We start from the raw sequence: 17962 nt of genomic DNA on the forward strand, positions 1-17962 counted from the left end.
CAGTTTTATACATTATCAATAAAATATGCAGTCTCAGATGCACAAAATATGGAATAATTGAGCAGTTTTAGTGTCAAGTCAATAGGAATTCATAGATCAGCTGATTCACTCTACACATCACCATGACGTTGCATCATGCTATTTATAGGCCTCACTTATTTTGATTATTGGCATATCCAGGGTTTACTATATCTATGATAAGAGCATATGTACTACCTGAGATCTTAGGAAGTACTAGTAGACTCTGAACAAGCTGGATGATTGATTGAGAGAGAATCTGTGGGCAGTATAAACAAGCCTCTCCAAGGGTGATGAGGTAGCAGGGCATGCGCTCAACAGCCTTCGAGTCTGAAATAACGCGTAAACTGCAGCACAACAGAACAAATGCAGCAATGTCGGTCGAGCAGCAAATGTCGTAAGAGTCATGGTCTAAGAAGATAAGCATTCGGTAAGAGACCTAAAAATGGTGCCAAATTACCTGCAGCAATACGATAGAAATTCCCAAGCGGGTCATATAACACTTAGTAATCACCTTTGTAATAAATTCAGGTAATTGGTGAGTGGAACATAGATATACTGTGTACTAAACAATGCCTATGACTATCTATGTATTTTAAAATCATCTTCTCTTTTATCTGATCCAACATTAAAAAAGAGCAGACAACTTTGGATATTGCACAGTCATATTCTACTACCACTTGCCAGTCTTATTCAATTGCTAGCCCGAGATAATAATTCTACCAATCTTCTCATGAACAGTTCATTAATTCCTCAATTTATCCTTGCTATGCCTCAGCAAAGAAAACTCAAATGGTGATATGCGGAGGATGCCAATAAGGCTACTATACCCCCCTTATCTATAGTCACAATTGGCAATAACTCAGTGAGTTATGACTATTAAAAACTCTCCACCATGTCTATTATCAGAAAAACTATAAGGTTAGTCAAAAAATCAAAGAAGGCACTTGCTTGATTGAAAAAATCTAAAATCTATAAGTATGTTGTGAACCAGTCCAAAGTCAGCGAAGCAGCAGACATGACAGCATATTATGATTGATGGCAGCAAAAGAATTACTGCTCAAACAAGTGAATATTTAAAACTACAGAGCTTAAATTGCCAGATATATGTTATCTAACAGTAATATGTTAACTACCTGTTATATGTTAACTATCAGTTATATATTAACTACCAGCTATATGATAATATTGACTACAAGCTATATGTTAACTACCAGTTATATGTTAACTACCATTTATATGTTAACTATCTGTTAGATATTAACTACTTGGTATATGTTAACTACCAGTTATATATTAACTATCAATGATATATTAATTACCAGCTATATGTTAACTACCAGCTATATGTTAACTACCTCTTATATGGTAGCTACCAATTGTTTATCAAACTGCAGACAATTGCGGACAGACAACTTTGTTTAAATTAGAAGTCATTTTCTTGCAGAATTACTGTTTGTGTATGAACATGAGCTGGGACATATGCTAATGACAAATGTAATCAGTGATGTACTGCTACATTCTAAATCTTTATATCCAAGGTACAGTAGACACTCCTATAATGTAAACATATAACGTAAAGAATTGATGTAGTTTTTTTCTATAATGTAGTAAATTCTATAAGGTAAAGTGCCAATACGGTGCATGTTCTCCAACTTGATTTGAATAACAAGAGTCCCATATCCTTAAAAATATCATTTTTTCCTTCGCTGCACTTGGAAGAGAAAATGACGAATATGGGTATATCTATTATAAATATGTGTTCATACCCTCAGTCTAGCATGCTATGAGAGATTGTCAGGAGTGTCGATAAAGCAAAGAGAATAAATAACTGCATAATTATTCATAAATATTTAAAGTTTGTCTTATGTTTATTGAATTCGCGACGATTGCAATCGCAAGTTTGCAAACACGCGCACCTAGCCACAAGGCTAAGCCATTCTCATCGTCGTAACTATGTTATCTACGGTATTCTTATTGCGATTGCATTAAGCTAAATGATATGTACTTTTTATTATCAACTAATATTACCTTTTGCGTTTGTTTTTCGTTTTAAAAATCATTTCAAAATCCATCGACTATTTTGTGAATTTGTAATTTTTAAATGTGCTGTTTCAACTTAAAATGTTCCATTAAAGTGCAACTGCAATGGCACATTTTCATTCTTCAATTCCAGGTTCTTAGAAAGGGCAATCGCTAGACATTGCAAAACTAAAAAACATTCAAATGGACATTTTCGAGTCGGAATTGCCTCTGCATTCTCTCTTTGTTCGGGCAGACAAAGTACTTGTCTGCTTCACTGATGTATTTAATTTCTATACCTCATTTTTATGTTAGTCCAAGTATTGAGAAATACCAAAATTTTGATGGATAACTGGAACAGTAACCTGGTTTTATACCAGTGTATATAGTAATGAGCACAGTCCTGTGCTCATTACTATTAATTTCACATATTCATGGTTTTATTCTGTTTTCTCATTTCGTATTGATTGTATCGGTATCACTTTTTATTGTTATCATTGTAACAAAACCGACTTTATCTAGCCATTATTTTTTGTGCAAAATCTTTTTCGTTTTACATTAGACATATATAATTTCTTTTTTCTCTTCACTATAAACCTTGCTGTCTAATGAAAAGTAAGAATATAATCGATGTGCATCGACATTGAATGTGTGTTCCCTTAATGTGAAATAAACCTTAATCATGAGTTCTAAACCAAACGAAAGTGATAAGGAAAAAAGAGACAAGTTGTCGATACAAACCAATAATACCGCAGGTACTGTGTACCGCAGGTACTGTGCAGTCATTAAATTAACAAGTTAAATTTAGTTTGTTCCTATTTGAAGGGCAAGATTTGAAAGTCGGAAAAATTAACTGAAATTCACAGTGTTTTTAAAATACCAGCTGGAAACAGCAGCGCTATTTACATGTAAGTATTAGAGTGGTGGAAACAAACGAGTTTCATGAGTGGCTGTTTTTTACATAAAGGAGGAATTGGCTTGTGAACGTGTCATACGGCAATAAAACAGGTGATCATCAGAAGCTATATCTATCATCTGCCCATGTATATGCCAGCCAAATGTAGTGCAATTTTGCCCTAAAAATTTCCACATGTATCAGAGTACAGCGCTTTCTTCACAAAATATTTTGTATCCAAATTAAGTTTGCCATTTTATCAGTAACAAATTAATTGTAGAAGAATGACGAAGCACTATTGGCACTGTTATAGATAACTACAATTTCGAGATTTAGTCATCCTTGAACTTCAAACAAGCCCCTAAGTGTGTTCAAATATTTGTACACATATATGTTAAAGGTAGAGATAGAGGTCATAGACAGAAATAGGCACTCGAGTTAACACGCTTGCTAGAGCAAGTTTTAAGGCTCACTTCACAAATTAATTTTAAAGAATCGATTCTCTGGTATCTTTTGCTTACTGTAGAATTGTATTGACTTCAGTAAGCATTAAATTGAGACTTTACTGTCACCATAGAGAAATTTACTTGATCTCTATTTTTAATCAGCAAAACGACTCAAGTCAGAATGCACCAATTCTTTCTATTATAATTACTGCGTTGACGGAAAATCCACCATGGACAGTGATGTACTAAGTGACACAATCTGTTACTTGATGTACGCCAAGGCGAAGATGTCGGTGCAGTCCCATGTTGCCACCCGCACACATTTTTTAAATACTTTGATATCACTGCATCTATTTTCTTAGTAAATAATATGTACTACACACGAGATTTATGGTTTACCTGCGCAGTGACAATAAGATTATTTATAGGCTTTATAGCTGCTCATGAATATTGTTCATTCTACGGAAAAACCTTTTTAACGACTTGCCTTTGTACCTATACAAAAAAAACGATCACGGATCGCAGTGTTATTAGATCTACCCAAAACTTTGCCACAATAAATTTAGGAAGTTAGGTTATTATTGTGCCAAAAATGAATCAGTTGCAGTTTTTCCTTTACTCATGAAACACAGCATAGAATCGTAGTTTTAATTTTTTTAATTTCCGGTTAAGGATGAATGAAATATTGTAAATAGCGACCGAAACATATTTCTGCTAGTAAATCCTTCAACACTGGACGAATGATATTTTTGACTACTACATTTTATATTAAATAATGTGTGTTTGCATTTTGGTCAAACTGCGGAAACGATAGCATTTTCTTTTTGCAGCCTGTTTCACTAAACTACCAAAATATTAAAGATTCTTTTTTTTAAGATTTTTTTTAAAGAGCAAATTTTTTTGCCGATTCTAAAAACTTCAAATTGAAGTTGTATGGAAGAAACTCTGCTTTTACAGCAAAAATACTGAGTGTATGTTAGCAACAAATGGTCGGCATGTCTTAATTCCACCTGAAAAAACAATGAAGTCCCCAGTGAAATACGCAGTTGATATTCACTATGCAAACAGTCAATAGACTGAGCTAATGCATGTAGCTAAATAAGCGATTGTGGGTTATCATTACTTTGATATTCTGTTATAGGTCAACTATTTTAATAATCGATAGAGAATTTTATTTATTTGAGAGAACTGAATTGAATTGAGTCATTGAAGTTAGAATAGCTAAAAAATTGAGAATTGAATTGTGATGCTTTTGCAATGAATCGTGCGTGGTATTAATTCTTACACGACAAATGATGCAAAGGAATTGGGAAATGAATTGTGATGCTTTTGCAATGAATCGTGCGTGGTATCAATTCTTACACGACAAATGATGCAAAGGAATTGGGAATTGAATTGTCAATTTTTTGATGAGAATTGAAACGAATCCAGTCATTTTTCAAAGCCTTGTAAACATTTCTGGTCTTAAACATAGCGTAGGATAACTCACTAACTTAAAATTAAAAAAGTTAAAGTTGAAAAGTGTAAATTAAATTAGCATACCAGACTTCAATTGTTTTGTATTTTTCCAAATTTACTATTAATTTCTGTAAACAAGCTTTAACTTAGGCTAGGCGAGTTTCAAACTAAGCTGAGTAAGTTCAACACCAAGTCCAAGTTACCTTAAAGTTACAATACACATCTCTAGCTTCTCTGCCTCACAGCAAATGCATCAAGAACCCTACAGTTAAGCTCGTCTCTAAGGTAAAGCCGCAATAAAAAAAACTCGTTTTACTGAGCATTATTTTTATTAATTTAGTTTACGTAAAATAAAATTTTGTTTTCTTTTCATTTAGTTTTTCAATTACTTTCATATTTTTCAAGCTACATTTTAAAATTTTTTAAGTCTTTTTATGAACATTTTAAAAACTAAAAAGTTTCGAGAAACTTCGAGGATCATACGCTGGAAATTACTTTGAGTGCAGAGCCAAATACCTGTTTAAAACATCATTTTAATAGGGCAAGGAAATTAACCCATTAAAAAAGTTTCTACCAATTAGTTATTCATTTTGGCTCAAAAAAGCCATATTCATTTTATCAATTGTTGTATTCTATAATAGCTCGTGTATTACACTCTACTATACATTGATGAGATACGGTGTGACAGAGGGTATGCAATGACATACCATATCCGTCAGCATATATTATTCCAGATAGAAAGTGCTCTGTGAGGTCTACTATCTCTTTTACCCAGTCATTCCCTGCTCCATCAGCCTTTACCAGCTGCAAGATTGACACTTGTGCAAAAGTACAAATGAGTAGGTAGTAGTGAGTAGGTAGAGGTGAGTAGGTAGTGGTGAGTAGGTAGACGTGAGTAGGTAGACGTGAGTAGGTAGAGGCGAGTAGGTAGAGGCGAGTAGGTAGAGGCGAGTAGGTAGAGGCGAGTAGGCAGACGCGAGTAGGTAGACGTGAGTAGGTAGAGGCGAGTAGGTAGAGGCAAGTAGGTAGAGGTGAGTAGGTAGAGGCGAGTAGGTAAAGGCGAGTAAGGAGAGGTGAGTAGGTAGAGGTGAGTAGGTAAAGGCGAGTAGGTAGAGGCGAGTAAGTAGAGGCGAGTAGGTAGAGGCGAGTAGGTAGAGGTGTGTAGGTAGAGGTGAGTAGGTAGAGGTGAGTAGGTAGAGGTGAGTAGGTAGAGGTGTGTAGGTAGAGGTGAGTAGGTAGAGGTGAGTAGGTAGAGGTGAGTAGGTAGAGTTGAGTCGGTAGAGTAGGGTAGGTAGAAGTGAGTAGGTAAAGGCGAGTAGGTAGAGGCGAGTAGGTAGAGGCGAGTAGGTAGAGGTGAGTAGGTAGAGTTGAGTAGGTGGAGGTGAGTAGATAGAGGTGAGTAGGTAGAGGTGAGTAGGTAGAGGTGTGTAGGTAGAGGTGAGTAGGTAGAGGCGAAAAGGGAGAGGCGAATAGGGAGAGGTGATGAAAATAGAACCGGGTTTCGTAAGATAATTGAACTTAAATTAACATAACATTTTTAAGTATTTTTTGTTTTATATATCTACTTGTATACTGGTTTTCACATACCTACTTGTAAGCGAAGTTTGACTGTAAATTTAACAAACATTATACCCTACATGATGATATTATAAACATGATACCCTACATGATGATATTATAAACATGATACCCTACAGGATGATATTATAAACATGATACCCTATAAGGATGATATTATAAACATGATACCCTACAGGATGATATTATAAACATGATACCCTATAAGGATGATATTATAAACATGATACCCTACATGATGATATTATAAACATGATACCCTACAGGATGATATTATAAACATGATACCCTATAAGGATGATATTATAAACATGATACCCTACAGGATGATATTATAAACATGATACCCTACATGATGATATTATAAAGATGATACCTTACAGGATGATATTATAAACATGATACCCTACAGGATGATATTATAAACATGATACCCTACATGATGATATTATAAACATGATACCCTACATGATGACATTATAAACATGATACCCTATAAGGATGATATTATAAACATGATACCCTACAGGATGATATTATAAACATGATACCCTATAAGGATGATATTATAAACATGATACCCTACATGATGATATTATAAACATGATACCCTACAGGATGATATTATAAAGATGATACCTTACAGGATGATATTATAAACATGATACCCTACATGATGATATTATAAACATGATACCTTACAGGATGATATTATAAACATGATACCCTATAAGGATGATATTATAAACATGATACCCTACAGGATGATATTATAAACATGATACCCTATAAGGATGATATTATAAACATGATACCCTACATGATGATATTATAAACATGATACCCTACAGGATGATATTATAAACATGATACCCTATAATAATGATATTATAAAGATGATACCTTACAGGATGATATTATAAACATGATACCCTACATGATGATATTATAAACATGATACCTTACAGGATGATATTATAAACATGATACCCTATAAGGATGATATTATAAACATGATACCCTATAAGGATGATATCATTCGACAGATTCAACAGACATGATACCCTACAGGATGATATCATTCGATGGATTCAACAGACATGATACCCTACAGGATGATATCATTCGATGGATTTAACAAGCCTGATACCCTACAAGATTATATTATTCGTTGAATTTAAAAAATTGATGACAGACAATTCCACAAATGATTAAAACCAGCGAATAGAGTTGCTGGCTCTTGTCTTAAAGGTTGACTTGCAACAAAATTCACATTACAATTATTTGGTATCAAAAGATTCACCATGTCTTACTCTGTTGTGTTGTAGATGCCAAATACGTAGAAATGTGATTACCAGCTCTTAAAAGCTCAAAAACGAAAAGCCGCCGTAGATTGGAATCTCTTTATTTATCTGACGTAGTCATTCCAGTTTGGTTATTGTCTTGTCATGTATGTTCTCACGTGAATTGAAAGGCCAATAAAAAGCTCAATATAAAACTTATCGTAGCACTAGTTTATGACAAACACTTCGGGTTTTACCGAAGAGCCCGTATCAAATATTGATGCTCGCTACGTTACAGTTTTCTTTCGGCATTATTCAATCGTCAAGTCGTAATCTGATCACGTGACCCAATACTTCGCAAATAATTTTTGCAGCTCTTTTCGATTATCACAGGTAACCAACAGGCTCGTCATGATTATCAGAAAATGATATATACTCCTTCGAGGTAAGATTAAAAAGTTTAATGATTTTTTATGTTAAGTTATAAGATATCAGTGCTAAAAGTGACAGCATTACAATGACGATAAAGCAGACGCGTAAAAACAATAGACATGGTTTTATTGAGTGCGTGAAGTATGTTTGTGAAAATATTCCGACGAATGAGGTTGCATGAAAGTGTAAACAAAAACCATCCTGTAACAACTACGTCCCATTTGAGCCGTATTGAAAAGCGAATCCAAGCTACGGGCGGTCTCTTGTTGCTGCGATTAACTGTTCCTTTTTGAGCTTTTAAGAGCTTGTAATCACATTTCCATATATTTTGCACCTACAACACAACAGAGTAAGACATAGCGAATCTTATGATACCAAATACCTGTAATGTGAATTTTGTTGCATGTCAACCTTTAAAAAGAAAAAGGGAGAATAACTACTACACGAAATTACAAACTACACGCCAGGCTTAGTCAGTAAACATAATTGAGTTTCAAATTTTTGGTATTTATCGTCGTGGGTAAAGTTGTGCCCATTGCCAATGCATCGCAATTCTTCACCAAACCATTCAAAGTTGTCACAATTTCTTCAGAATTCAGCATGTCACCATCAAAAGCCGCTCTTGCAATTTTTTTCTGTGAAATAACCTTCAACAACTTCTTATACTGTAGTTGATGATTTTGATTTAAACATTGAGGTATGTAGATGATTTGCCGATACGTTTACATATTAAATAAAAAAGCCAAATAGAAAGTTAAACACATGCTATAAGCGTGTGAAGGTCTTTCACTCTATTGCTAGCTGGGTTAACAGATTAATTTATCCACATATGTGGTCCTCCGCGAATAAAATAGGCCAAGAAAGTGCATGAAAAGACAACCATCACGGAATATAACTTTGTTAACTATACATATTGTCCTGTAGGAAATTTAATAACATTATACATCACTAGAGTCATTTGACAACAGATGAGACCATATGAGACCTCATAATTCTCATGGGTTTTTTAAAATGTACTATAACCGAAGAAACAAAAGGCCAATCACGTCGCCTAGTATTCTAATAATGAGTTCAACTTTGAAACTTTCTGGAACGAAATTTGGAGCCAGATTATGATTGGCGCCCCAAGCATTTGCTATAGCACCATTCAGGAAAACCTGTTTAAAATGTATTGCCCGCTCTCTCTGCCAATACTTCATGAGTATTTACAGACATTTCACACAAATGCCTGCCATGTTCCGATTATAGATGCATAACCACTTGAACCTGTAAACACGAATAGGTAAACCACCTGAGACAGAGCCACCACCATGGGCTTGATGAACTTTATGGGCGAAGAAAAACTCTTCAGTCTGCAGAGCAGGTCTGCAATTAGGCGCTGTCTTTTGAGTGAGCAAATTTGCGCTGCCAGAACAGACAACGTCGTCAGAGCGTGTTGTACAACTGACTCGCTCATAGCGCTGAAGCCTTCCAACCACTGATTGGCCAGAAAATCAGCCATCTTCCCGTGCTTAATAGAGGTGATGGAGCAAACAATGGAGAGCAAAAGCCAAGCTTCCTGTCAGAGTAAGAAAGCAAACATGGAAAATAATTAGTGCGCAGTCATGCAGATAATAGCCTAATTGACACAAAAACTAACTAGTTATGATGTTAAAGGTTGATTTGCAACAAAATTCACATTACAATTATTTGGTATCAAAGGATTCACCCCGTCTTACTCTGCTGTGTCATAGGTGCAAAATATGTGGAAATGTGATTACACGCTCTTAAAAGCTAAAAACCAACAGTTAATCGCAGCCATCATGAAGACGCCGTAGACTGGAATCCCTTTCCAAAACGGCTCAAATGAGACGTAGTTGAACAGAACGGCTTCTGTTTACACTTTCATGCAACATCATTCCTCGAAATATTTTAACACATATACTCCACGCATTCAATAAAACCATGTCTATTGTCTTTATGTGTCTATTTCATCATCATTGTAATGCTGTCCCTTTGAGCACTGATATCTCAAAACCTACCGCGAAAATTTGTTCAATTTTTTAACCTCAACTCGAAGCAGTGCATATCATCATCTGATAAACATGACAAGCATGTTGGTCACCTGTAATAGTCAAAAAATACTGCAGAAATTGTTTGCGCTATTTGGCAGGAAGTATGGGTCACATGAACAAATTACAACTAGATGATTAGACCATAACAAGCCGAAACAAAACTGTAACGTAGCGAGCATCTATACTTGATACGGAATTTTTGGTAGAACCCAGTCTTTGTCATAAACTAGTGCTACAAGACGTTGTGGATTGAGCTTTTTATTGTCCTTTAATTTCACGTGATCAAAAACAATAACCACAATGTTTGACGACGTCGTCGAAATAAAGAGATTCTAATCTACAGCGTTATCGTGATGGCTGCAATTACCTGTTCGTTTTTTAGCTTTTAAAAGCTTGTAATCACATTTCCACATATTTTGCACTTACAACACAGCAGAGTAAGACATGGTGAATCTTTTGATACCAAATAACTGTAATGTTGAATTTGGCCGTTTAACAATCATGTTATGATGTTAACAAAAAGCTTATATGATCTCCAGCCCCTTGTACCAAGTAAAATATATGTACTCTATGAATGTAACAGTCACCAATGACAAACTGCCAAGCTTTGCCCAAAGATAAGCAATTCTTCTAAATAATTTTATGTTCAAATGAGACACAGGAAACACTAAAAGTTCTACTAACATCAAGATAAGATAATCTAAGCACAGCGCAGTGAGGAGAGCAAGGAATCGAGTACCTTGCCATATTCTGAAGATATGAACCTAGTAAGAATGTCAATGAGCTCATCTGGAAGGTCTTCCCTCTTATGAAGCTGCACGCATATGGAGTGCAGCATTCGAGGTGGAAATAACCTCTTCTCCTTCAGCATATTGCTGCAGAGCTGCCACGCCAGTTCCATATCCTTTCTAATATGTAAAATAGTCTCACAAGAATGTGTGACACACGTCATGGGGGAATAACGTGCAAATCTAGCTGGTAAGCTTGTACAGTAATACTTCAACTTACGAGTGCTCCAACGTACGAGAAACTTGAGGTACGAGCCACCTTTTAAGCAAGTTTTAGCACTAGCATACGAGCCATGTTTGAGATACGAGCACGTGAGTCAGCTGCCAAGTATGCCGGAGGTGTTTTATGAGAACAGCATCACTCTGTATTTTTCAACTGCTCGGTTATACTTTTGAACCGTGTTTTGTGCGTGATTTTCAGTGCAGAATTATGTGAATTGAAAGTACTGTGCGTAGACCGAAAGTTTGCCAGTGAAATAAAAGACAATGCAAAAAATAGCAAATTATAACAATTGATATTAAACGGAAAATTATTGAAAAATATGCGAAATGTGTATGCATGATTGAGCTAGCTCAGCAATAGGATAAATACATCCACAATTATCAAACAGAAGGATTATATTCAGGGCATTTAGCTCGCAAAAAAGACTAACCATAGTTTTTAAACGGCGCAGCGATCTTTACGACCGCTGATGGAGAGACCGCTCAGGCATTGGATAAAAGATAAACAATTGGCCAGTGACAGCGTAACTGAAACGATGCTATGTGAAAAAGCCGGTGCCATCTATCAAAACTATAAAAATAGACATTCGGACAAGTTGGCTAGTGGTCGTGCATTAACCCTTTGTGATGACACCTGTCAGTGTTCGTCCTAATCGCAACATGTTGAAATGGTGCCAAAGGCAAACGTCCTTAGATAGCACCTTTCACGATTACCGGGCCGTTTATCTTAAAACGGCCGGCTAGTCGTGAAAGCGAAACAAAGGAAAAATTAACTAGCCAGCGAGAAACTTCAAACTATGAACGCCGAAGAAATTTCAATTACGTCAAATTGAAAACGAAAGTTTGCTTTTAGGTTGGCTTTTAAGTTTGTCTTTTAAGGCTTTGATAAAATCCAAATTTATCAAAGTCAACTGTTGTAATGAAGGATAACTTACATATATATCTCTCTCCCTCTCTCTGGCAAATGCTAGCTTCAGCTGCTATTGTATTTATTTAATTTTACATTTTAATTAATCACATTTCCTTGCATTATTTTTTATTAGTTGCTTTTTAAAAGCATGTGGTAAGTTAGGACAATAACCAACATATTCTTCCTGTTACATAATCTTGTTTTGAGTGTTTTATTTGCATTTTTTAGAGTATGGAAACCAATCAATATATATTTAATTGTTCTATATATATATATATATATATATAGATTGTACCAACATGCGAGTAAATTGACATATGAGCTCAGTTTCGGAACGCATTAAGCTCGTAAGTCGAAGGATGACTGTAATGGCATGCAAACCAGGTTTTAATGATATTATACTGAGTTTGTTAAAATGCTTCACCGGCCAACAAGGTCATAGATTGTGGCCCATTTGTAGCCCTAGCAGCAGTTAACACAAGCAATCAAATGTCTGCCTTACCACCCTTCCTCAATTTAGATGATTTCATTAGTTAGATCGCTATTTACTTTCACAGAGTGAGAGCATAAGTAATTATACAAAAGTTCCACAAGTTTGGCGAACACTAAGACATGCAACTTTGTGATACTGAAAGTTGTTAGCTCTTTTTTATAATTCCTTTAGATGGAAGAGAAAACAACTCTAATCTTGCAGCTAGGTATAAACAATTTTTATTGGTTGAACAAATAACGTGAAGAGAAGCAAATACGTCTAGAGAAGTAAGGAGTCAGTTTCCCTACCCTAAATGTATAGGATCCCACACAATAGACTTGACAAAATCACAGCATTTCTCCTGCACTGATGCTTCGCTGTCATCATGAGCTGACAGGATCCCCGTAAGCCAAGCCCTAAAATTATTATGAAGTACAGTAGAAGAAGCTAAAGCAAAATTAAAATATTCGACACACCGGAAAAACTACCTAGAAAATGTAGACTAGTGCCCTTGAAGACTAGCCTAAGAGCATATGCTGCATAGCCTGAAATAAAGTACATCGTAATTAATTTCATTCCTTATTTAGCAGCAGGAAATAATGATCATATAGAGCTAAGCCTGTGGAGATCATTTTGTTACGCTATCTTTGACGACGCGTTGGTCAACCTAGTTATTTGATGCACCTCAAGATTTCGTCCGACTAGCTCTTCCAAGTGCCGATTAAACTATCTGTCAACGTAATATCATTTCATAGAAATCTAGTGATAGAGCCATGTAAATGCTTACATTTGAGCATCAGGATTGGCAGGATATAACTGCAAGATTCTGGTAAGAGACTGCATAGCCTGCTTCCGGTTTGGTACAGCCACATCTCTGCAGTGTTCCTGCAGCACCTGCAATTCCTTTCAAACACAGATGTTACTCATGAAATTTTTGTTTTTGTTCGATATGAGAGCATGCGGTTACAAAGGATCTGCCATCACAGCGCCTTTTTCTACTTCTCTTGCAAGAGTGTAACAAACAGAGAAAACTTAGGGAACTTTAAAAGTGAATCATTAAGAAGTTATTATAATTCATAAGTTTAGCTGCGAGTAAGTAAACACTGCCTCAGATCTAAAAGAGACTCCAGAGGGGCCAGATTATTTTTTGACAATTTCTATCGCTTTTTAAAAAAAACTGTTTGAAGTACACAATTGTTTTTTTTTATGAATTGAAGAGCAAAGTGTTATATTTACTGACTTTGCCAAACATTTTTATAGCCTCCCGACTAGTATCAACAGAGAATTATGGTACTTCACAGCATAATTGTTAGAGAGATATTTAACACTAACACATAAACAATATTAATAAACAACACTGATAAACAATAATAATAAACCATGTTTCCTAATGCCTTTTCCAGGCATGTTTGAGAAAAATAAAAGGAGAAGAGCTATTCAACATGAGAAAATAAGCTATAATAATGCAAACGATTAATAAGAATATATATATATATGTATATATATCTTCATATATATATATATTCATATATACAGTATGTGTTATTTTGGACACAACCTAAAATATAAAAATACCATTTAACCATAGATACCAAATTTTCAGCTAAATTGTCAATTAATATCCATAGAGCCCAAAACTCTACTAAAATTTCTTCTATTGTGAACCTAGTGAAGACGCCACAAACAGCTGAATTCGCAAGCGCAGTGCTTCCAGGTTCATGGTATCTCATGATTACCTTCTGAATGCGCAAGCGCAGTGCTTCCAGGTTCATGGTATCTCATGATTACCTTCTGAATGCGCAAGCGCAGTGCTTCCAGGTTCATGGTATCTCATGATTACCTTCTGAATGCGCAAGCGCAGTGCTTCCATGTTCATGGTATCTCATGATTACCTTCTGAATGCGCAAACGCAGTGCTTCCAAGTTCATGGTATCTCATGATTACTTTCTGAATGCGCAAGCGCAGTGCTTCCAAGTTCATGGTATCTCATGATTACCTTCTGAATGCGCAAGCGCAGTGCTTCCAGGTTCATGGTATCTCATGATTGCCTACTGAATGCGCAAGCGCAGTGCTTCCAAGTTCATGGTATCTCATGATTACCTTCTGAATGCGCAAGCGCAGTGCTTCCAAGTTCATGGTATCTCATGATTACCTTCTGAATGCGCAAGCGCAGTGCTTTCAGGGTCATGGTATCTCATGATTACCTTGAATAATCATTGATAATCACCTTTGATTGCGGTACATGAGTATCCAAAACAATTTTAGTTTGCTTCTATCTCTTACCCAAACTATCCTGTTCACTAACTTCTCTAGGCTGAACAGTTCAACTGTTGGATTTATCAACAAGCTTAAAACTAATGACCAATTAGCAGCAGAGACAGCAATAAGACGTATAAAAGCGAATGACCAACATAAATACGACTGTCAAAACTTTATGCAAAATCGTACGCCCAAATCAGACGCCTAAACTCAACAACGAAACACCAAATCATTCAACAACTACAGCAAAACTTTAAATTTAGCTTGCTTTAACCTTTAACCTGTGCTGGGTTCTCCTGGATTTTTAAAAAAGTTAACAAGGTTTAAAGACCGACCTTTGACATGCCAATGCCTTCGTTATATATGATAACATTCTCCAATGCTTGCAGGGCAGCTTTCCTAACTATAGCCTTTGGGAGATGTAGTCGTCTTTTAATAAGGGAGATGAGACCTTCGCTATCCGTCAAGGCTAAAGGAGAAAATATGGCAATACAGAACTCACATCTTATCTTGGTATAGTTACCGATAAAAGATGAACCCATTCCAAGAGATTGGTTGTGACCCTATTCAGCTCAGAAAGATATAAACTGATGCAATCACTGAGTAACTATAAAAGATTGCCATCGATTTTATAAACATACATACAAGTAATAATTGTTCAAAAATCTCTATAGTGTTAGCATTGCTATAAGCTGTAACTTACTGATATCAAAGCCTCGGGTCAAATAAAATGTCGCACAGGAAGTTGGATTACTGCTGCGAGCGAACTCGTAGCGAGTAAAGTTGGATACTCGCACTTCTGAACAGCTCGCTGTGGCTACTGTTTCTATAGTATTGTTAGACTCTCCTCTCGCATTACGACTGTCAATTGAGGCTCGCTCAGGGTTTTCTAGAGCAAGCAAACCTTGAGTTAGCGTTTGTATTATCTCTCAAAAGATACTTTTAACTCATGACACACCAACATAGCCATTACTTTTAGACATGGATATTCGACAGGCATTCTGAATTCAATAGCGGATAATCTCCACGTAATGATTGACTAAAACTCCGGCCTGATTAAATAAAGAAAATGCTATGTGACAGGTTGTGACAGGTTCCCAAACTTAACAGTAACGATATTTTCATATTTTGATTCATCTCAAAATTCAACTTAGATTTGCCTTTTTTATTGACTCTTCACACCGTGCTACGTTCTTGACAACACTTACGATAATTACAACGCTAACAGTATTTTATTTAGAAAAGCATAAAGTATAATATGGCACCTTATTACATCACAAGTATCGCTTGTAAATCAAGACAACAACACCACGCTTAAAATAGATTCCAGAACACAATATCTCTCTGATTAGGTCATTCAAAATTTAAAAATGGTGAAGCAATTATTTGCCTAAACCAAAACAGCACTTTGGCCGAATAGCAGCTTACTACGTAACAATAGTTATAATAATAATAATAATAGTCAGGTTTATCAGCCGATAGAGGTCAGAGGTGGACATCAGTTTTTTGGTCAAGTGGACATGATATGGAGACTGTGTGTGGATGCCACGACTAGGTTAAGATATATGCAAAAACCTTATTTTTATTTACCTGTAACTGCAGTAATATTAGACTGAATTCTTCTTACACCAATCAGTGGATTACTTGAATAGCGAGTGATGAAACACCGTATTTCATTGCTGGCTGGTCCATCATTACAATTTAAACAGAGAGCGACCATTGAGAGAGCTTTAGCCATCACACTGCCATTAAAGATGGAAACTTGTTTATTATATCATAGTTAGCAGGACAATAGAGTTGGCAGGACAATAGAGTTAGCAGGAAAGTAGAGTTAGCAGGACAATAGAGTTAGCAAGCCAATAAAGTTATTAAGAAACTGTTGTACAATAAAATTTCCAATGCAGTAGAATTCTTAAAGCAAATATACATGTATAATCGAGTTAACAGCACACGAGAGTTGCTAACACAAACACATAATCGAGTTAACAGCACGATAGCTGCTTACATGTAATTGCATGTTAAAGCCACTAACATACAACTACATTAAGCAGAACAGATGGTAGCGCAATAGCGTTAAGACAATGTCAAGCACTAGAGTTAATAGCGCAATACTAAGGCGAGTATGACAGTTATGAACAGAGATGAGAAAAGATGGCTGTTATGATATTATATTTACAATAATTAAAAAAGTGATTTGCCATGCCTAGTTGGAGAACTCCTGAGATATGAGGATAAGAAAGGGCTAACGACGGCAGATATTTACCTGACAGCCTTATCAGAGCAGCGCATGAGCAAGGCCTGTAGAAGAACAGGTCTGCTGGTGTAATGGATGAGTTCTGTGCCTAAGGCTGGTGTCTCTGCGTTATAGAAAACAGGGAACATCACATATCTACTAAATATCACTGTCACCAAGACCCTAGCACTCCGCCACACTTGCTCTAGAAATCAGTCACCACAACTCTAGTACTCTCTCGACAAGACTCTAGAAATCAGTCACTACAACTCTAGTACTCTCTCAACAAGACTATAGAAATCAGTCCCCACAACTCTAGTACTCTCTCAACAAGACTATAGAAATCAGTCCCCACAACTCTAGTACTCTCTCGACAAGACTATAGAAATCACTCACCACAACTCTAGTACTCTCTCGACAAGACTATAGAAATCACTCACCACAACTCTAGTACTCTCTCAACAAGACTATAGAAATCAGTCACCACAACTCTAGTACTCTCTCAACAAGACTATAGAAATCAGTCCCCACAACTCTAGTACTCTCTCGACAAGACTATAGAAATCACTCACCACAACTCTAGTACTCTCTCGACAAGACTATAGAAATCACTCACCACAACTCTAGTACTCTCTCGACAAGACTATAGAAATCACTCACCACAACTCTAGTACTCTCTCGACAAGACTATAGAAATCACTCACCACAACTCTAGTACTCTCTCAACAAGACTATAGAAATCACTCACCACAACTCTAGTACTCTCTCAACAAGACTATAGAAATCAGTCACTACAACTCTAGTACTCTCTCAACAAGACTATAGAAATCACTCACCACAACTCTAGTACTCTCTCGACAAGACTATAGAAATCACTCACCACAACTCTAGT

The 17962-nt window shown here is 36.1% G+C and overlaps 1 protein-coding gene across 3 annotated transcripts in view; it reads right to left on the reverse strand.

Annotated features, from left to right (window-relative positions):
* Positions 1-17962, reverse strand: part of LOC137404834 (condensin-2 complex subunit D3-L-like) — a 73878-nt gene that overhangs the window by 45818 nt on the left and 10098 nt on the right. The window contains exons 6-15 of one of the 3 annotated variants that reach the window (XM_068091067.1): positions 17101-17194; positions 16428-16579; positions 15541-15726; positions 15173-15306; positions 13366-13472; positions 12887-12994; positions 10926-11094; positions 9424-9690; positions 5547-5643; positions 217-348 (exon numbers count right to left, since the gene is read on the reverse strand). In XM_068091067.1, the coding sequence (XP_067947168.1) occupies positions 217-348; positions 5547-5643; positions 9424-9690; positions 10926-11094; positions 12887-12994; positions 13366-13472; positions 15173-15306; positions 15541-15726; positions 16428-16579; positions 17101-17194 (1446 nt within the window). Of the gene's footprint in view, positions 1-213; positions 349-5546; positions 5644-9423; positions 9691-10925; positions 11095-12886; positions 12995-13365; positions 13482-15172; positions 15307-15540; positions 15727-16427; positions 16580-17100; positions 17195-17962 lie in introns of all 3 variants that reach the window. The other 2 variants (XM_068091063.1, XM_068091072.1) reach the window with 2 other exon arrangements.

This window comes from Watersipora subatra, chromosome 1 (genome assembly GCF_963576615.1).
Source record: "Watersipora subatra chromosome 1, tzWatSuba1.1, whole genome shotgun sequence".
Lineage (NCBI taxonomy): Eukaryota > Metazoa > Bryozoa > Gymnolaemata > Cheilostomatida > Watersiporidae > Watersipora > Watersipora subatra.